The 22873-nt window shown below is 36.4% G+C and overlaps 2 protein-coding genes and 1 long non-coding RNA gene across 3 annotated transcripts; 1 reads left to right on the forward strand and 2 right to left on the reverse strand.

The window, feature by feature from the left end:
* Positions 1-1754: 1754 nt before the first annotated feature.
* LOC145802888 (uncharacterized) lies at positions 1755-2620 on the reverse strand. Its single transcript, XM_082895696.1, has 2 exons — positions 2453-2620; positions 1755-2330 (listed from the first exon to the last, which is right to left on the reverse strand). The coding sequence occupies exons 1-2, from the start codon at positions 2618-2620 to the stop codon at positions 1755-1757; spliced, it is 744 nt and encodes a 247-aa protein (XP_082751822.1).
* Positions 2621-14860: 12240 nt separating this feature from the next.
* On the forward strand, positions 14861-17888 carry LOC145803359 (uncharacterized). The gene is made up of 2 exons (XR_014345463.1): positions 14861-15930; positions 17650-17888. It is a non-coding gene; the product is annotated as an uncharacterized LOC145803359 (long non-coding RNA).
* A 1140-nt stretch (positions 17889-19028) lies between these two features.
* Positions 19029-20285, reverse strand: LOC145802889 (uncharacterized). The gene has a single exon (XM_082895697.1). It carries the CDS (start codon positions 20283-20285, stop codon positions 19029-19031), a length of 1257 nt encoding a protein of 418 aa, XP_082751823.1.
* Between the last annotated feature and the right edge of the window lie 2588 nt (positions 20286-22873).

The following is a 22873-nucleotide window of genomic DNA, read 5'->3' on the forward strand; positions in this document are numbered from 1 at the left end:
GTTTAAGACCATCCTTTGCTTATTTGCATGCTCACCTTGCATGTTTGCTTGTATCGGCATGTTGCATCCTTAGCTTGTATGCCTAAGTTGCATTGCATCTTGCATGCATCACCTTGCCTCTTGAGATGAGTATGATAAAGGTTAGGCCTCCTTGTGTGTTTATTTGGTTTGCATGCATTTTGAAATTGAAGTTGCACACTTGATTCTTTGGGCCATCATGCATGGAAATGCGTGATTGGTGGTCTGAGAATCGAGGCACATGCCCCTTTGAGTCATTATCATGATAAGGGACATGGTTGGTGCATACATGCCTTGAATTGTGCTGCCATGCTTTGTTTTGCCCTCTGTTGCTGTGAGTTGCAGGTTCTGCAGGCTTTCTTTGCCGACCGGCATTGTAAGGTGCCGGCCGGCAATCTTTCCTCTGCCGACAACTCCATTTTGTGCCGATGGCCACACACCAGTGCCGGTGGTAATTCCACTCAGCCGGTGGTACTCCCCAGTGTCCAGGGATGCAGTCCTGAGGTTTTGACAGCCTCCAGAGGAGCAGAGGAAAGAAAACAGAGGCAGCTTGCGCATGGCGACGCGTTTCCCGAGGCGATTTATCTGCTTTTCTTAGTTTATTTAATTCGTTAATTAAATTAATTTGTAATATTAATTAGCTTGCGTAGTTAATTAATCTGTAATATTTATTCGATCCCTCCGAGTGAGGGTAAAGATGTAATAAGTGTGCGTGAGTGTGTGTATGTCTTCCAACCTCGCGTCTTTCTTCCCTTTTATTTACCCGCTTATGATGGTAGATTAGGGCACGTTTAAATTAGCATACCTTATGCTACGCATGCGTGCATTCATGCATTTATGCTACATGTATTAGGCTCGGTACATCACGCTAACTGCATTTGTACTTCAAATTCTAAACTGAATATGTGATAGTTGTGCATTTCTCACATGCCATGTTTAGGATAGCCGAGCCTATTCTAGCAACACTTTGTATGCGATGCATTAGGCACTTAACATGGACTTGGATCATGCATGTTTGCTAACAAGTTCTTTGTTTTGGCACGGAGTACGATGTAAGTATTTCCGCTTTAGCATATCGCATGAGTGTGAATGTTGCCATGTCAGCATGCTTAACATGTGGCTAGATGCTTATGTGTTATAAACTGCTTGGATGCCTGTGGGTGAAGGTTGGATTGTTTGAGTTGGAAGAACTCATTGAAATCCGTGTTTTAGCCTACTTGCGAGTAGCAAATCCAAAGCGTTTTCCAAAACAAACGGATATGCAATGCTTGTTTCCAAATTAGGCAATCTAGTCTATACTTGTTTGCTGCGCGCATAACATAGTAAATTCTAGGCTAATAAATGGAATAAGAACACATAAAGTTTTCAAATACGGATATCACGGTTAGTAGAGGCCGGTCTTCGGACCGGGCGAAAGGGGGTGCTCATAGCTGACCTTCCCCGATCGTACCCAAGCTCCCGAGCTGAGACAACTCTGGTGATGACGGACATGTGGCCTTCGGCACCGAGTCAGGGTTTCCTAAATTCTCCCATAAAAAATATTTAGGTGGCGACTCTGTATCTGGAAAAGCAGTCCATGTTTGGCACTACTTTTTCAAAAATCAGTTTCTCAAAAACGATTTGCCAGATTTGGACTCTTTGGTTCAGATTAAGAACCGTGACACAAGTCGAGTCCGAACTGTAGTAACCCCAAATGAACAGAACGGGACTCATCCTCCCGGGGCGTTCGGGGACGTCTACACTCGCTTTGGGGGTAGTCCTGGTAATTCCTCTAGGAATACATCAGCATACTCGCACACCACATGAGGTAGCCCTAGTTCCATACGATCTTTATCTTCCAGAACTAAGCTGGCTAGCCATCTAGCCAGGTGATCGTGCCACTTTGATTTTTGAAGTGTCGATGATAAAGAATCTTGTCTATCCCCCTTAAATTGGAATCGCGTTCCGTCCTGAGAGTAAGCAGTCACCGTCTTTCGATAGCAATCAATGGTGGCTCTATGGGCTGATAACCAGTCCATTCCTAGGATAACGTCAAAGTCTGACATTTTCATGACTCGTAGGTCGCACGTTAAACACAAATTGGAGACTCCTAGTTCACATGATTTGCATACAAGATCTACTCGAGTTTGACCTCCTAGCGGTGAAGCTACACTCATAGGCATTTCTAATCGTTCAGGTTCTAATCCCAAAGTTGTAACACATATAGCAGATATGAAAGAGTGTGATGCTCCAAAATCAAACAAGACTTGTACACATGAGTTCACAAGGATGAGTGTACCTTGAATCACTGAAGGATTTCCATCGTCTTCTCCCTGTTAGAGTGTAAAGACTCTCCCGGTAGCACCCCGATTTGGCACCCAAGGTTTCCTTGCATTGGCATCTCCTGGTTGTTGAGTTCTCAATTGTCCCACATTCTGATTAGCTGGCAGCTGACCTCTGCCGAATTGGGAATTTTGCACAGCTCGTGTTCCCTGAGTTGGCGCCCATTTGTTTCGTTGAGTAGCTCCTCCTTGATTGATACAGTAGCTTGACCTTTGAGGGCAGTTGTTCCTGAAGTGACCTTCTTGGCCACACTCATAGCACCTTCTAGTCCTTTCCCCATTACGCTACTCAGCATTGTACCCTTGCTGTTGTTTTGGCCCCCTAGCATAAGGTACCGAATTTTCGTTTGCCACTATAGCTGTGGCATGGCGAGAAAGGGCCTCAAATCGATTGGCATACTGTGTCACAGTTATGCCCTTTTGTTTTAGTTGGAGAAATTCTTGGATCATTTTTTGCCTTACTGAGTTTGGGAAGTACTTTTCCATAAACAACTCCTCGAACTGTCTCCAAGATAATTCTGCCACTTGACGGTTTTCCTTAATCATCGTCCACTAGAAACTGACCTCCCTATCGAAGAGAAATGAAGCAAGGGACACTTGGTCCTGCTCGTTTTGAATCTCTAGTGTCTCCAGTATTTTCTTCACTTGCCTTATCCATGCCTCAGTCGTGTAGGGATTGGGTTCTCCGGAAAAAATTTTGGGGCTTGAGTTTTTGAAATTTCGTTATTAATTCTGCTTTGTTGTTTTCACGCCTGGGTTGGTTTCTTAGTTCATTAGTAATTGCTCGTACGAAATTCATGATGTCACTGTTGTTGTTGTTGTCGTCGTTATTGTTGCCATTGGATCCATTTGCCCTAGTTCTTCCTGCCATTTTTTGTACGAAGGATATTATTGTTACACCCTTTATTTATTTATTATTGTATATATTATTTATTTATTATTATTATTATTATTTTGATAAAATGCAAGTAAAATAGTCCAACACACAAACTTTTAAATACTAGGATTTCATTGATGAAAATAAAAGATCAGTACATTCATAAAAAAAAAAAGAAAAGAAAGGAGAAGAAAAGAAGAAATTTTTTTTTTCATTCTTTTACACAATCGAGGAGACTCTCCTACTCCATTACTAATATTTGTAAGACTAGGCCTTTACCATGAAATCGCAACAAAATTGTTAAGCAACCTAGCCTACCCCTCTTCAATCCCTCTTAATTGAAAAGCCACGGATAGTGTTGATGCACCTGCCAAGCATACTCTCAGCTCTTATCGAAAAGTCTGTAGCACCTCCAACGGACTAACAACCTAGGTCCTTCCAATCCCATGTGCTGGCTCAGAATCCTCACAGGTACCTCTTCGTAAGTGAGTGGGTCGTGGAAGTCCACCGCCCCATCCGTAGGGATGATCTTTTCGGCCGGTGGGGTTACTAAGAAAATGTCCCACTGGTGGAAGAGGTTGGTGTAATTGTCGGCCAAGGCTGGTGGTAAAGGGTCGATCTCGTACATGGCCCTAGAAATTCCCGGACAACTCTTACAGGTCCCATGTATTTGTCATCCTCCCTTCGATGCTTCCACTCGCAAGGTATGATTGGTTCAAGCCTCATATATACCCTAAGTCCAACTAGAAAATGCCACCTCCCGCGCCACATTTCTTGAGTTCGCCTCGCCTTCCTCAAAGGCATATTCTATGGAGGAGATGGGGTCCGACTCCATCTCGCTCTTTTCTCCTTCGGACTCTTCAGGGGGAAGGACGGCTAAGGGTTCCACAAAATTTATTTCCTCATCATCCTCTTCGTTCGCCTCTTCCATCATATCTTCTCCCAGCTCCTCCTCCTCTGGTTTAGACTCGGAAACCTCCGCCCATATTTCTGGATCGCTTAGTAATGGCTCCTCTTCTGGGTCAGATTTTGGGTCCGAGAGCCAGTCATCGTTGTGTGGTGGGCTTGACATCCTACAGAGGAAATACGATAGTATTACACTTTTGGTAAGGCTTTAGATCATAAATGTTTTTAATTGAAGCGTAGTAAGAGGCATGTGCTTATGTCTACCCAAGGTCTCAAGGGTGTCTAGACCTAAGTTCTGATACCATGTTGTGATGCCCCAAATTTTAAGGACATCATAATAAAATTTAGAATTTAAAATCAATGTTGCCACCAATATCACCAACATACATTAATTAATAGCCCAAAAATTTGAAAGTTTTCAAATTACAATTCTAAAAATACTTAAAACTTAGTCTCAGTAGAAAAAAATAAAATAAAAATAACACAATAATATATAAAAGAAAACTAGAGAAAAGCTAGGAAATTTTACAAAAAAGTTTGTGGAACTTGGGGACTCTTCAAGCTAACTAAGGCTGAATGTCGCCTTGCAAGGCCTCGGTGTTTCCTTCATTTTCTTCGGTACCTGGCATAAAATGCCAGGGCAACGAGAATGCCAATGAGTGACGAGCTCAATAATATACTACAACCCGAAAATACCCACCCCGATAATAATACTCACAATTAATGAATAATGCATAGTAATAGAATAACAGGTAGCATTTAATAAGCATAACATGAATGCAAACAGTTAAAATAATAACAATAGATAAATAAATTAATAAAAAAAAATGGCAAACGGAAATAGTAATTCATCATAAGGAAAATGCACACTTTTCTTTTTAAATTCTCATGGATTTAGTTTATCAGATAAATTTAAGTAACTCCCCGCGGAGCACTATTTCTACTCAACTGCTAAGCAATGGCCACGGGCAATTCTGACTCCCCCTTGGTCAAATATTAAAATGTTACTTACTGTAACTACCAATGATGCCTATGCACCAGGGTTACGTACCCGAGTCGTGACATCACGGTCTGCCCCAAGGGAACGGTCTATGTTGTGACACCCGCACCACCAACCTTACATCGCTTACACAGATAAGAGCCAAAATACCTTCCCGTGCCATGTTAGGGTTCGCAACTCACTGGCACAAGCTTCTAAATCGGGCTCACCCCATCACTTTTAAATTTTTAATGTATCATCAGTTCAGTTTCGTGTTTCTTTACTTCGTTGAATTCACATTTTCATGCATGTGCGAGTTTTAGTTTGAGAACCACAGTGACCTAATGTTTATATAGCACAACACAATCATATATGGCAACCAAAATAAATGTGATAGAATGTCTTAGAAATCATCACAAAATTTCTTAAGAATTCACACACTTCTTCTTGTAGCACTGTATGGTCAGACAAAAAAAAATATGAAACCCATACCAAACGATGTTCAACCATTATAATATTTTAACTAGTGCTAGTTCATCGAGTTAGGAAAATATTTAAAGAAGAATACCAGGGCTGAAAACGATTTTGAAATGGAGAAATAATTTTTGGAAGAAATCTAGTTTTCTAGGACAGTGAGTTACATTACCCTCCAACACAGGTGTTTTGTGTTCGAAAAATAAAACGGGCTTGAAATGGTGTCGAAAAGAGGAATGGTTAGAACGGTTTGCTAATTTTTTTAGTTTAGAACATATTTCCAGAAGGGTGTGAAGATTAAAAACTAGTCGAAGATGGTCAAATAATTTTTATAAGAAAACTGGACAGATTCTGTCACATTTTGAAAAAATTGGTGTTTCTCTCTCAATACTTAATAAAAAATTATGAAACCAACGGCATTTGAAAGGTAACTTAAAAATATAACTTTGCCAATTTGAATCACTTGAAAATTCATTCTGTGGAATAAACAGTGACCTGGTAAAGTCAGCATTGCTGTTGCCTCCAAACAGCAATAAAGTTAAAAATATATTCAGGCCATGAAACGTTGTCAAATAATTTTCTTCAACATTCTAACACCATGAAAACATGTCACTACAAGAAATTCGTTTTTTAGCGGCGTTTTAGAAATGCCGCGATAATCCTGAAAAACGCTATAATATCTTATAGCGACGTGTAATATTTTCGCCGCTGATACGGCCGCCGGAATAGCTACACAACGTTTGAAAAACGTCGCTAAAAATATTATATGACGTTTCTTAAAACGCCGCAAAATCTTTGACGACCGTCTCGCCTTCCGTCCCCAATTAACGTGTGATGTCACAATGACGTCATTTAATGGCGTTTTTTCGAAAAATGCCACTTTTTTTTTTACTTTTTTTTATTTCCTGCACGAATTTAATGTGTGACGTCACAATCGTCATTTAGTGGCATTTTTTCGAAAAACGCCACTTTTTTTTCTTTTTTTTGGGGGGGAAGGGTGGGTTCCCTGCTGGTGGTGGAAACTGAATTCATAATTTGGGGATCTCATGTTTTATGTTTGCTCTATGCAACCAAACTGCTAGATTTAAAACCAATCCTCAATACATGCCATATACATGCATAATATAATCTCACCAGAATCATCATTTCAAGTGAAAATTTCACATCTAGTGTCATATACATGCATATTGTCAACTAAGACATCTAAGCAACCATGAGTCTGTAACACATTGTTTCCATAGGATGCAATTCAAACAAAGGATTCCATGTCCACGTTGAGTTTTAGAAACTCAAGACAACCAAAAAAAAATCAAGTCATCAAATCTAAAGAAGTTAAAACAGCCAAGAATGCATCAATAATCATTGATTATTTATTTTGTTGGCTGAAAATGCATAAACTTGCCAATGGGAAATGAAGCATAGTCCCAGGTAAAATTAATATCTCCAAAAATGCAGTTGGCTTGATCCATGAATCTAGGAGTCAATAACAGTACATCTAATAGAGAGTTAAAAAAAAATAAAAAAATAAAAAAATAAAAAAAAACATGGCAAGAGAATGCAGTTTTGAATTATTTGGTGCACTAACCCTGTAATTTCTGCAAACTTAGGATCTGAATGCAATGGATTATAATCACCGGATAGCCTATACAGCAATGCCTGCATAACAGCAATGAAGGTTGAGAATCACTAAGAAAAAACAAAATCCATTTAATGTCCACGGACTTCCCACATTCTAAATCTCTCCTTTTAATTTCCCGACCCTCACAAATTAGCATTTTCTAATGCATTTCTTAATAACATTAAGTACACAACAAAGACTCAAAATGTTTATGACCATGCACATCATAGAACTCAACTAACTAGACTGAATCTGAAGCCAATCAACAAATAAGTGAGAAGGAGGAAGCAAATCCAACTATAATGGTTTAGAATGAACCTGAGTTTGTCATTTCTTCTTCTTCCTCTCTTTCTTTGATATGTGAACCTGCATTTGATAAGAACAAATAACATGAATAAAATGTCATATGAAAATTTCATAATTAACTATTACTCACTTCCTCGGACGAACGATGACAATTAAACGATGAGGTGTATGCATGGGATTGTTGTTGTGAATGCACATGTGTAGCAGCTGGTGCAACAGGCCCACCCATGGCCTGTTGAGACTCAAATTGCTCTATTCGTGCTTGTTGAGCTTGGATTGTGCTTTGCATCTCCATTTGTACTTTTTGTTGATTAAGCATAGCATCCATCATCTCCTTCATTTGCATCTCTATTTGTGCTTTATATTGGTTAAGTTGCTCTTGGACTTGCGTTTGGATGATACGAGTTTGTTCTTGTGATTGCCTATATCCGCCTCCAAAGACATCTGTCGAGGAAGGACCCAATCCATATGTTCGAACATGACCAGGTTGCTCAGGCCCTAGAACCTGTGTGATAATTTCTTCATCTGTAACATTGGATTGCCCTCCGAGGTCCTTCATTTGTGTCTACAATTGTTAATTAGTAATTAGCCACCAATAAAATTGTTCATAACTAGTGCCGTTAAATGTAACCTGCTTCCATTGGGCCATATGAATTCAATAACATCATCAATCCAGATTCAAAATTGTTTCAATGACACTTCCACTTCATATGCTCAAATTCAAAATTCATAAAAATACAGTCCTTGATTTGTAGATTTGGTAGCAAAAAAAGGTAAATGGAATCAAACAAGAACCTTTCACTAAATTCGATCATGTGAAAAAATTGAATGAAAGATCCTATGTTAAAGTTACATAATGGCCTTAGAATAGCAAAGGGAACAAGACTAAATTGAAGTTGGAGTCAAATTGGAAGGGAAAAGAAATATCTTAAGTCAATTGAGTAATTTGATGTAACATATTATGTGGTAAAAATTAAATTAATCTCTGAAGAAACACTAGAATGATCACACTTTCATTAGGTGCAAAGGCTCCTGAGAAGTTTCTGCCTTCTAGGTCAGGCACACTAATCAAAAATAATTACTGAGTACCTTATATATATGTTAGTAGCAAATTTATGTTTTATTGACAATAAGAGTTCAAAATTACTTGGGTTGATATCATAAACATCTTGAAGCCAATGCTCCACTTAGTCTCTAGAGTGAGCACTTGAAATGATTTCTCAAACTAATCATAGCTGTCAATGTTCTGCAAAATGCATTATTATAAATTATAATCTGTGAGCTGCATGTAAGCTTGTTTGGTGTTTGTAGGCAAATGGTGGTAGAAGGTTATCTCAGTTATTGTTTCTCCTTTTTCGCCAGTAATTTCATAACCTTTCTTTAAAAAATAAATAAAGAAACAAATATGAGACAAGTATCTAATACATTCCATACATGCAAAGTATATAATTATGGTGTTACATACCATGACCTCAACAACTTTATCATTACTTGGTTTGTTATCCTTCGTGTACCCAGCCATCCACACCTCTAAGGGAGTTGCAGGAACTCCATTCTTCTTATTAGTTTCCTACAATTACACTTACAATTAAGTAACAAAATCAAAATATACAATTTCAATTTGAAATATAAAGAAACTATATACCTCTACTCGAACAACTGAGAATGGTTTTTTGCCAGTTATGTGATTTAATGTCTTCTTCTTCCGAATTTCTTTATTTTTTGTACTTTTTTTTTGTTACATATGAACACAAACACAAGATAATTTATTAATTAACAAACTCATCTTATGAGATTATGATAGAGTTCAATAAACAATTTAAATGATACCTGTGCTTTCCGAGTGCCCCAATAATGGACTAAGCTTCGCCATTGATGCTCATGTACACTTTCGGGTCGATGAGTTAACCTATTAGCATCGTTGTCGAATGGCGTATACCCCAATTGTTTAATCTAGCCTTCCACTTTCTCCATTTTTTTCTAACAGATGCCAAAACAAATTTCTTCATTGACTCATCGGCATCTGTATTGACCTGCAAATAATTGACAACTTTGTGACTATTGCATACACACAGCAGCAAGCCCACAGCAGTAGCTAACAGACCAGTATTTTTTTAAGTCACTTTACAACAACATACACACAGCAGCAACCTGGCCAGCAAAATAAAGCTTCTCAATCCTGTGGGAGGCAAGCAACCAAGGAAAATAAGGCTCCATATGTGCCTATATATGCATATGAATCTATATATATATAGACCTAGGCATCTCATATATGTGCCTATATATGCATATTAATCTATTTACACTTGTGTGACTATATATGTGCCCAAATATATGCCTAGACATGTATTCACTGATCCACATATAATATGAGCAACGAGACTAAATTTCTTTCATCATTTAGCCAAACCCTGTAATCGAATCAACATGCTTAGGTATGCACTTATAAAGAATGGTTCAATAAAAAATAAACAATTCTTTTATCCTTTTTGTAACCATCTACTACATCACCAAACAAAGCTTTTATCCCTCTAAATATATCTACCATGTTTAGGGCTCATAGAATAGTTAATCATGTATTTGAAAATTTTAGTCATTCAACAAGTGGAAAACTTAAAGTGAAACCATGTCCTACAATGATCCTATTTTATATACTGCAACAAACCAATTTGTCTGTTTCAATTCTTATGCCTAAGTTTCTAAGGTAAAAGATAAATGCACACTCTAACTAGAATTTAAGAAGCAAAAGATGATGAGAGCTACAAGTTTCCTATATATTTGCATGATAAAAGATAATGTGAATTTTACAGAGATTATGTGATTGTATGATGCAGACCCTGTTTTCATGTGACACTTTGGTAAAGTTATGGAAATTGTGTTTGACTTGGGTTCTTTTCCCTCGCATAGAACCTCACCAAAATTCATCATTAATTCATGATTTGATTTTAATAACACCAACATCCATGTTGATTCTGAGTAAGTTGCTGGGCTCCTATGCAGTATTTTAATGCTTGTGCACAAACACACAAATAATGCACGTATATCACCCTAAATGATAACTTCAATATCATTAAAAGTGATTTCAACAAAAAAAACCCAACTCATTCTCATCCCAAATGGTGAATATATTTATTAGTTCTGGCACCAATGATGAATTCTAAAAAAACCTGCCCATGAACTCTCAACCACAGATCTTGCTTTAAAAAACAAATTTCCACATATTTTAAAGAAGACGTGTGATTTCAAAGCAGTCATCTTCACTGCAACAGCTTTAAAATAATGTTCATAATTTGATCTCTGCAAGGCCAAGCAGGTAAGCTTTCCAAAAAATCAAAGCTTAAAATTGATCAACTACAAAATATGAAACAAATAAAATAAATAATAACAAATTAAGATTAAAATTGATATGTAAAATGAAATAATTCTTTTACCTTTACTTCTCTCCAAATTCTCTCTTTGTTTTCCTTCGATACATGGCTCCAAGTTCTATAAGTGAGGGGCATAAGGTTCCCATCTCGAGCTAAAACACCCAAACGAGAAGCCAAGGGTGTATACCCGTCAACCACTTGGTTCAACTCATTAGGCACAATATGTAAAATGCCACCACTTGGGTTCCAATCACTACCATGCATGAGTGTTGGGCCTCTCGAACTATGACCTACTCATCCAAATATCAATATCAAGTTAGAAGATACTAGAAATAATGATAAAAATTGATAAGATACTTGGGTTCTAGTCACAAAATTGTCAAAGAAATTAATGTAATTGTCAACAAAACATCACATCATCGATAAATTATTCATTGTCATCGCAAGAGGGTGACATTCATAGTAATATTGATCTCCTAATGCGTTCTATATACTGCTTTTCTCAACATTCACTGCTATATTTAATCACTCTATTTTTGTTCTGTTTTCCTTTTTTTGTTTTCTGTTTTCACTCTGCTTTGATCATGTGTCTCGAATTAGTCCCAAATCATTGCAACAACAATCACCCCGACGATGCCCAACATGACAGTTTCAAGCATCATAGATTTTTGTATCATCTGCTGGCAGTGTAAATGACAATTTCAAACATTTGACTGGTTCTGAAGCATCTGACTTAGAATCAGGTCTGCTTTACATCTTGGTTGCAGTCCATTTGTGGATGTCCTTTTCTGCTTGTTCTTATCTGGAGTTATTGATTTTGTCATCTTCATGCTGTTGACAACCTATCTCTATCAGCATTATGTTGTTGACAAACTGCTTAATGTTACAAAAGATATTATTCCTAAAGTAATATTCTTTGTTGAACTACATTTTATGGTTTTCACTTTCTTTCTCAATGTCTCATGGTATTGAAGTTTCCAATTTAGGTTGCAAATGAAGCAGAACACTGTTTGACAAACTTGAATTTTATTGGCTAAAAAAAGATAGCAAAGAAAGAAGAATTGAGTCAAATAATGCATTTCTCTGTCTATTGTTACTATAGTTTCTTTTTTGACATATGAACTATTCTAAAAATAGAAAATAGAAAAGAAAAAAGAGTGAGTAGAATATAGAGAACTAAGTGACTGGCTATTATCAGTTTGATTCCATCTCATGCAAACTCATGGCCAACATAGAGTAGATGCATCTTTAGACTCACTGGCTACTATTAGGATCGTAAACGAGTGAAGTCAAAGTCAAATTTTGTTAGAACTTATTTGAACTTGATTTAAAAACTTAATAAATTAACAAGATCAGTAATTGAAATCAACTAATTTATTTTTATTTTCCCTCAGTTTATATTATATTTTCTTGTCATTTTATTTTCCCTCAGTTTATATTATATTTTCCCTCAGTTTATATTATAAATTAACAAGATCAGTAATTGAAATCAACGAACTATTTTGCATTTTATTTTTTTTCCATATAGAAGAGTTTTCTAGTCCAAAACCATGGAGCAAATGGAGTAGTGTCACTTAGTTTAAAAAAAAGAAATGTAAAACATCAAAAGAAAAAAGAACATTAACAGAGAAATCTAATGGAGTAATTCAATTGAATAAAATAATTCATACCAGAAGTAGTGTCATGTGTTGAACCAGTACTCGATGATGTACTAGGCAAGCTACCTGGAGGATACCATGACATGGGTGGATCAGGTATGATGCGTGTACTCTCCTCTGAACTCTCATCTGAACTCCCACTATAAGAACTCTCATCTGCACTCCCACTATAAGAACTCTCAGAATTTGCAGAGGCTGAATGTTGCCTCTGCCTAGAGCATCGTCGATCTGTCATGCTAGTTTACAGAAGACCACAAGCATACGTGTAGAATTTTATGGGTTAGCAATGAATATAAAGTACAATAGATACGATAATGAATACAAAAACAACAGAATTTTAATATCTAACAGAATATGATATTGTAATTTTAACCAGTTCAACACCATTTTTGGCACAAAAAAATCTACTACATTAAGACTTTCCAAAATATTAAAAAATTTCTCTACAAATTTAAATTTTAAACACAATCTTAATATAGCAGGTATGATCATTCTCAAGGACATAAAAGGTTGTCTCAAGGACAGTCACGTTGAAAAGAAAACAAATGACGCATTTTAAAAGCAAAGGTTTCATTAACATGAATATCCATGCGAAAAGCACAAATGTAACAATGAATATGAAACAAAATTACAATATCATATCATTTCTTCATCATCTTCAGATTGTGTCTGTGTCGACATCCCAAGAGGTCCAATAGTTTCATCAATAGTTGTTCCAACTTCACCTTGTCTAACCCAATTTATGTCCTCTTCACAAGCAAACGAAGTTGCATCTAACTCTTGGTCGCCAAATCCTTCCACTTCATTGTGATGTTCTCCATCATTAATTGGTTGTTCTCCACACACCTCATACAAGTCTCTAGGTTTTATCTTGACTACAACATCCCAATCAGCTCCAACGGGATCATTAACATAGAAAACTTGTTGTGCCAGAGATGCTAGGATGAATGGCTCATCGCTATTTTGTTTCTTTGTATATAACAATAATTGAAATTAACAAGTGTGAAACCAAACCCATCCTGCTTCAGTCTTTTGTTGTTGTCAATCCATTCGCACATGAATAGCACATATCTACGGTCGTATGAGTAATACAATTCAATAATATCTGTCACATATCCATAGTATGCTACTTCACCTTCCACAGGATTCATGTCTCTGGTACTTGTATAGCTACAAGTCTTTGCTTTCACCATAACCCCACTATTTTGAGTTTTTCTTCTCCACTCACGACTCCTCGTATGATACCTAGTACCATTAATTATATACCCACTGAATCTCGTGGTCTTTTTACTAGGTCCCAATGCCAAAGTTTTAATCTCATCTGACAACACAGCATTTTCAATAGCTAGAAGCTCTTCAACCTATTTTTAAAAAGTCAACAAAATTAAACATCAACTAACAGAGAATTAAAAATTGAAAACATGAGAATTGAAAATTAGAAACATGTAAGTTATTAGTACTTACATGAGAATTAAACCATCTGGGAAACTCATCATTGTGACGGCGATCCACATCAAAATCTTTGAGACGACGATGTGACTGCTTAATAAAATCATGATGTTCCTTATAAATTTAAAGTACTTATAAAATGCAAGATACTTATTAATGGTATCAATAAAATTTTGAAACAAAGTTGTATCTTACTCTCGATATGGGACAACCGCAGCAATGTTAAATAACACATACCAATGAGCTTGTACCCATGATGTGTTATCAAGCGCAAACCCTTTTCCTTTTCCTAAAGCATGACCCAGTAATATCCCAGGATTGTCGCTATGTGAAACCCCGTATTTTTATATAATAAAAATAATATATATATATATATTTTTAATTTTCTTAAATAATTATTCACAATATTTTGAATTTAATATTCTGTATATTTTTATACTGAAAATTTATTCAAAACAAAATAAAATAAAATATTTTTGACTTTATACTATTACTCAATATTAATTTCTGAGCCGTATGATATTTTTATTATATTTTTCTCTATATTATTTTTGTAATCAAATTACACTGAAACCTAATATTTTCTGTACTAAAACCCAATAAAAAACCATGGGTTTGCTCCCCAAGTTTTCTCACTTTCCACCTTCAACGTGTAATCATCTTATGTATGTAAAAAAAAAAAAAAAAAAAAACGTGTTGGACATGCTGATGGCATACCACCAAGTGTTCAACTTCTTTTTCGTTCCTTTAAAAAAAAAAAAAAAAATTCTTTTCATTTTCTTTTATCTTCTTTTACTCTTCCTCATTTTTTTCCCCATAAATTGAACCAAACTTTTCTTCACATTTCTTCATATTTTCCTTTACTTCCAGCTTCATCTTTCTCTCCCTCTCCGTCGGTTCTCCCTCTCCCTCCACCTCTCATTCTCAAAACTCTCTTTCTCCTTCCTTATCTATGTTTTTTTTCCTCCTTCCCCCCCGACCTCCATAGCCATGGCCTCAACCCATACGATCACCATCCGAACAACCAACCCGCAAACTTCACCACCATTGGCGCACCGTCGGACCGCCACCACCACCACCATCACCTATTTCCATTATCATCTAGAACCACCATTCACAAAGTGTTGTAGGTGAAGAAAGAGAAGAAGAAGGAAGATGGAGGAGAAAGAAGCGAAGTTAGAGAAGTTTATTTTGAAGTTCAAAAGTTGGTTTTCGGCTTACTTTCGGCATGCCAAAACCATCCATTCCGAGAAGAAGTGAGAAAAATAGGCCATGTAAGATGAAGTACGAAGTAAGTTGAAGAGATTGGCGAAAGAATGAAGTAAAACCGTTAAGAATTAAGAAAGTTATGGGATCCGAAAGATGGTTCGAAAAAATGTCCGAGACAGTAGGAAAATAATCTTATTTTTTCGTCAAGTTTTGGAGATCCGACGGCATGCAAAAAGAGACGGAACGAGGCATGTGAGTAGTGAACCAAAAACTAGGCCGTGAGGTGAATCCAATGACAGAAAAATAAGATAAAACGGAGTTACGATGAAGAAGATACAAGCATTTGAACTGGTGACATTGAAACTAAAATTCTGGGTCTCTCTGTCGTGCATGCTGGGGCTGTTGGAGAAGATGAACTAAATTTCATCCAGTGTTTCTCGGCCCATGGTGCTACGGTGTATCCTAGTACATTTAGGTTAATTGAGTGGTCCTATGACTTTGGGGATGACCACCCTTAGGTTTTTCGACGTGTAGAATCCATTTTTGGGGTTAGATCTTTCAAATTCTAAGTCTAAGATGATGATCAACAACTAAAGGTTCTAAGAGAATCCAATGAAAGATCAACGGTGAGATCGTGTCCGATTAATGTGAAATTTCAGCAAGACGATCATGGAGCCAAGACGGTCATATCTTACGATCAGAATTATAAATCAAATTCGGACGATAAATCGCTAGCAACCTAACATAGTAAGAAAACCCTCTCAACCCTCTCATTTTTTTATATATTTGAAATTTTCAATTATATACATATGATAAAATGTCTAAACTTGTAGATAGAATTTTATTTATAATTGTATGAAAATTATGATGGTACATCAAATTTGGACTTGCATGTGTAGTTTATGCCATTAAGAAGATTATTGAAGATGTTATTTGGCCCTTTAAATCTGCCAGAAAGTTGTACTAATTTTTAGACAATTTTATACTCAAAATTTGAAGATGATTTCTTCTACAAAGTTGTTGATAATGATGTCTAGTTCATTCACAAAATTTTTCAACAATTATTGAGTTTTGTACAAATTTATACAGATTTTTAACCAAATCTGAAGCAATAGACAGATTTTATTATGTGTTTGAAAAATCATTAAAAAAATTTATATTAAACCAAATCTGATAATTTCTAAGCAAAAAATGAAATTTGAGAAGTCTAGTTTCATAATAAATTTTTAGATCATGGAATTTATTTATAAAATTTAAGTATGGAATTAATTTAAGGAAATGTGATAAATCTGTGTCATAAAATTTCTGGGAATTTTACAGAATTATTTATAACTTATTTTTGGGAATTTATTTCTGAAAAATGACCCAAACATATTTATTGAATATTCTGTACATTTTCACGAATTTTAGAACGGTATAAATAATTTATTTATAATTTTTATTATCTAAGGTATAACCTGAAAATTTCTAGACAGGCTTAAGATCATGACTCCAATTATTTATTCGGACAAAAATCAGTTATTGTGTTGGTCCAATTCATCAAATATAGCAAATTAGTAATCCAAGTATGGGTGTATTGTGGTTTATTTAATATTGTGGTAGTCTAATCTTGTAAATTAAAAATCCATGCACGTGTGTGACTCTAGTTTATTTTCTCTGTATCTAAATTATTATTTCATACCATGGTTTAAATAAATTGTTTATTTAAATGTTGTACATTTATTTATTATTGTGTGACATGTGTAATATTTTATGTTGGGAATTTTAATGAGTTGGTATAACATCAATTGTGATTGAAAATTGGAATTATTTGTGAGTAATATCAAAATTAACTGAAATGATTAACGGCATATACAAAGTTAACAATTGACGGTTAATACCAGTTGTTTGGGGTGAGTCTTGGTTTAAAGACTGTACGGAATTAAGGGTTGACGGTTAACACAGGTTGTTCAGGGTGAGCCCTGGTTTTGAGAATTCTTACGTAAATTGTGTTGCGAAACTCTAAGATGGCACGGGACTTATTTGAACCCTTTTCGGTATTCGGTTTTGGAATAAGGGTGGATGTGCAGGTGGCACACAGGGAGGTTACTTACCCCTGGCAAACCGTTTCCTTGGGGCAGACCACGGATGCCACTACTTGGGTATATAACTCCGGACGTGGGCATCCCTGGTAGTTACGGTTGGTAACACTTAAATATTTGACCAAGGGAGGGTTTCAAATTAACCGTTGTCATGCTTAGTGGTTGGAAAGTTAATTCTCGTTGGTGAGATTTTGAGTGTCACCTAATTTATTAAAATTATTAAAATTATTCTAATGGTTGTAATTTCTGTGTATAATTATATTGTTATCTCATGTTTAGAATATTATTATTTTTCTCTTAAAAAGAATGGTAGGTTGGTTATGTTTTCTTACTGTGTTGCAAAACTCATGGCATATATTTTTGTTGCCCTGGCGTTTTATGCCAGGTCTTGGCGAGAAAATAATTGAAGCTGAAATGGAGTCGACGCTAACGTAGAGCCTTGGTTGACCAGAAACCCCGAGTAGAGCCGAATAAATTATATTATTTTATATAATAGCTATTAAGGACTTTATAATTTCATTTGATGTTGTATTTGGAAAATTTTAAGTTTTTATCTATTGTTATTTGGACATTTGGTTATGTACGAGAGTTGGATTACCCTATTAAGATATCAACTTTTTGGTTTATTAAGTCATTTTGTTTATTTAATTTCCCTTGATGTTCCAAAAATTTGGGGCGTCACACGCTAACATCGTAATTCCATATTGGTCGATTCAATTTTGACTCGACATCATCCAAGTACCTTGAGCAAAAGGTCATACACTCTTCAACTAAGTATCCTTCTGCAATTGAACCTTCTGGATGACTTCGATTACGCATATATGACTTAAGTGTCATAAGATACCTATGAACAAACAAATGCACACGACTTTCAATTATAAACAAACAAATGAATACAACTGTAAATTGGAGTAGAATTGCACACCTTTCTATAAAGTACATCTAGCGATATTTCACTGGACCGGCAATCTTGGCCTCCTCTGCTAGGTGAATAAGCAAGTGCTCTATTACATCGAAAAATGATGGAGGAAAAATTCTCTCAAGATGGCAAAGTGTAAGAGCAATTTGGGATTGAAGATGATCTAACCCATCTGGCTCTAGAGTTTTGGAGCACAACTGCCTGAAGAAATTGCTTAACTCAATCAATGGTTCAACAACTTTCTTTGGTAACAAATTTCTCACTGCTATTGGAAGTATTTGTTGCATCAATATATGGTTGTCATGACTTTTCAGTCTAGATATGCGATGTTGTTTGAGGTTAACACGACGAGAAATATTGGATGCATACCCATCTGGAACTTTGATATTCTTCAAGAGTGTACAAAACAAACCTCTCTCTCTATTGTTCATAGCGAAACATGTAGGCGGCAAATAATACCTCTTCCCAACCCCTTTTTTAGGATGTAATGCCTTTCGAATTCCCATATCTTGCAAGTCTCGACGAGCATTTAAATTATCATTTCCTTTCTCATCAACATTTAATATTGTCCACAATACATTATCACACATATTCTTCTCAATGTGCATTACATCAAGATTGTGGTGAATCAAATTATGCTCCCAATATGGAAGCTCAAAGAAAATACTCCTCTTCCTCTAATTATGATCCTCCTCGTTGTCCTCTTTTTCCTTTCCTTTCCTAGTTCTTTTTTGTCTGTTAGTTGGTTGATGCTTAGGCCCTAGCTATCGTAACACATTAGCCCTCGATAACCGAGTTGGACATGGTTCAAATTCAAAAGTTCCATCAAAAGACACATCATCTTTTCAAAATTTGTGACTCGCATTCAACCAGCGGCGATGCCCCATGTAACAAATTTTCCTTCCATTCTTCAAATACCGATGTCGAGTATGTATGTTACAACAAGGACAAGCTAAAGCACCTTTCGTGCTCCATCCAAACAAATTTGCATATGGAGGAAAATCATTTATTGTCCACAATAAGACCGTGTGCAATTGGAACATTTGATTAGTTTCTGCATCGTACGTCTGAACACTATTTTCCCACAATTCATTCAGTTCATCCACTAACAAGCGCAAGTAGACATCAATGTTATTGCCAGGTGAAGAAGGACCATCAATGAGCAATATCATCATCATATGAGGTTGTTTCATGCACAACCACGGTGGCAAATTATAAGGCATCACAATAACTGGCCTACTGCTGTGAGCAACATTCATTGCCTTGAATGGATTAAATCCATCCGCTGCTAAACCTAGTCTGACGTTGCGAGGCTCACTCGCAAACTTGGGATGCAAAGTATCAAAATTTTTCCAGACAGGAGAGTTAGCAGGATGTCTCATTTTGCCGTCATCAATTCGGCCCTCTGCATGCCATCTCATTAATGAAGCAGTTTTGGATGACATGAACAATCTTTGAAGCCTTGGAATCAAAGGAAAGTATCTCACAATCTTTTGGGGAATTCTTTGTTGCTTCTTTTTATAATCATTCTTCTCACCCTCAAACTGTTTGTATCTAGGCGTCTGACACACTATGCAATCATCCCTACTAGCTGTCTCCTTCCAATACAGTGAGCAATCTCTTGGGCATACATGTACCTTGTGATAATCGAGGCCCAATTCCCTAAGGAGTGCCCTCGTTGCATAGAACAACTTTGGCAAAGTTTCACCTTTTGGGAATGCATCCTTCAAAAGTTTAAGCAACATCGTGAAAGACTTGTCGCTCCATCCACTAAGGCACTTGATATGCAATAATTGAACAACAAATGAGAGCGTTGAAAACTTATGACACTCTGGATACAACTCTCTTTCGGCCTCCTTCAATAAATTGAAAAATCTTTCAGTTTTCTTATCCGGGCCTAGTTCGATATTAGAACTTCCTGTCTCATTACTAGCAAGATGAACCAAGCTTGGTGGAGGAAGTCCGAACCCCTCATATATCATTTCATTGACTTCATCGTTATCATTCGAATCACTGACATTCTCATTCAATGGCACAGACGCCGATAAATCTTCCTCGTGAAAAATCCATATGGTGTAGCTTGGAAGAAACCCATTGACCATTAAATGTTCCCCCTAAAGGTCTTTCTTTACTAGTTTGACATTCCGACACCGTTTACATGGACATGTGACTTTAATTGATAGAGGATTATTTTGGCATGCAAGTTTAACAAATTCCTTAACCCCTTCTATATATTCTGGATGTAACCTATGCTGATTTATCCAACTTTTATCCATCTGACTTTGTCTCACACTACAAATGTCACTGCCAAATCAACAAGGTTCAAAATTATCATTTCATTTTAATTATTCTTAACCTCAATTAAGTACCTTATAATGCATGCGACATGACACTATTCACCTCTAACTCTTTTCTAATAGTTTGGTTCATCCTACTTTCCCATTCAAGAATGCACAGTCTATATTGTAAAAAGTAGCTCATACCGCTCTATCCATCTCTAACGAAATTTCAGTAGCATCTCCCCATGGTTCTCCAAGTACACGACATAGACTAGGTGTACTGTCATGCCCCAAACTTGCCCCTAAAAGTTTGGGCATGACCTACACAGAAACGGACGCATAACCTGGTATACATATCATATGGGGCCTGAACGAAAGCATTTAGCAATATAAATTAACATAAATAAAAGAACTGCATCCATTGAGCGACCACTATCATGCCAGGATCACAGACAGAACATAAGGCAAATACACATACAGTGACATGCATCAGAGAATTAGCTATGTACATATATATATACAGGCCCAACCCTTAGAATTGGGCGCAAAACAACATGGACAGGCAAAGGAATTATATATACATCAACCTTAAGCAGACAATCAAGGTGCAAAATCAAAAGCTTAGCAAAATGAGTTGCCCTCACTTAAGTGCCTGGACACTCTGAGGTTGACAAAAGAGGTACGGATGCCATGGTTTAAAACTAACCTCCAGATGGAATGCCTACAGAAACAGACATAACACAAAGTGAGTCAAGCTTAGTGAACAGTAGTACATAAACAATTTAAAGCTTAACTTAACTTACTTACAATGTACATATTCATTTAATTACATAAGTAAATGCAAAAATCCTATGGTTAGTCTGATTCTGTACACATTTCAGAATGGCCTTGTCGGTTCATAACTTCACAGATTGGCCCTTGGCCTGATGGGTTCACACATTCACAAATTAGCCCTTGGCTTAACTTAGATGCACAACCTCACAAATTGGCCCTCGGCCTCTGAGATTCATAGATTCACAAGTTATAGATTTATACTTCACAAGTTGGCCCTTGGCCTCATAATTTCATATTTCACAAGTTGGCCCTCGGCCTCATAATTTCATAATTCACAAGTTGGCCCTCGGCTTCATAATTTCATAATTCACAAAGTTATACCTTTCATATCTTCACAAATTATATCTTTCACAAAACGGCCATAGGCCTCATAACTTTCACATCGACTTTAAGCCCAGTTCACATATGTATGGACTTAAGAGGTGGCTCGTACGGATTCTAGAGGTGACTTGCATTGTAGCACTTAGTTCCGTACAACACTTTGTTCCATACCAGAAATCATATCGTTATATATCATATCATAAACAGAACGAATAACCAGGATAGAATAACCCGAGGTTCATAAAAATACTATCACCCAATAGTGTACACAAATCTTTTCATAGGTTATTCCAAGCTAAAATAATCGTCTTACGTATATCGGAATCGTAGTAATACTTATTGATAGAAGACACATGCATCATTATTCCATTTGTTCATCATGAATCAGTAAAGTGAACTTCCAGATAACAAGACGTTAATAACACCTATTAACGGTAAACAAAACTTACCAGTTTAGGACTATCCACAGTCCTATTTGATCATCTAATTTTGATGGTTCATTATGGAATGTCCAAACCGTCATGTTCCCAAAAAGGGAGGTTCACATTTACCATTCCTTCCTGTTAACCAATTCCATAGTATTAACTCCCGATTACGGAAGTACAGTAAAATCATTCCCTTAACACACACAGCTTCTTTTCCATAACATGGGTTGCTTTTTATCCTAATGGACTCGACTTTAATAGTTCCATGAGATAATTTACAGATTCTAGCACACTAATGATAGCCCTTACTCGTAACCGGAATGTGGAGTAGTTTCCAAGTCATACTAACATACACAAAATCTTCCAACCAACATAACATTAGTATAATCACTTGCAAGAAACGGAATGTTAACAATAAAGATCAGTAACGATGATTAAATGTATGACCATAGTACTACTACTCACAGTGCTACAACAGAGTGCTTGTCCCTCCTGGAGTGTGCCCTGTACACAAACATAACTTAGTCATTAGGTCTTTTCCTTTCTTAATTCATTTCTTGCTTCATTTTACTTCGAACGAATTGTATGGACATCTTCCACATTTTTCCAAAAATCCCTGAATGTCTAGGGTTTTCACCAAAACCAAACATTACCCATCCCCATAAAGAAACCCCATTAAATCATTCTCTTGATTTTAATAACTAAGCAAGCCCACGAATATTTAGTAAAATGATTTGGGATTAAACCCATTTTTGAAAACTCCACATTTTAGGTCACAAAAATCAAAATCAACATAGTCAATACCATCCCACATAATCACCACAATTCAAC

The sequence above is a fragment of the Camellia sinensis genome, chromosome 11, assembly GCF_055761805.1.
Source record: "Camellia sinensis isolate YWXY chromosome 11, ASM5576180v1, whole genome shotgun sequence".
Lineage (NCBI taxonomy): Eukaryota > Viridiplantae > Streptophyta > Magnoliopsida > Ericales > Theaceae > Camellia > Camellia sinensis.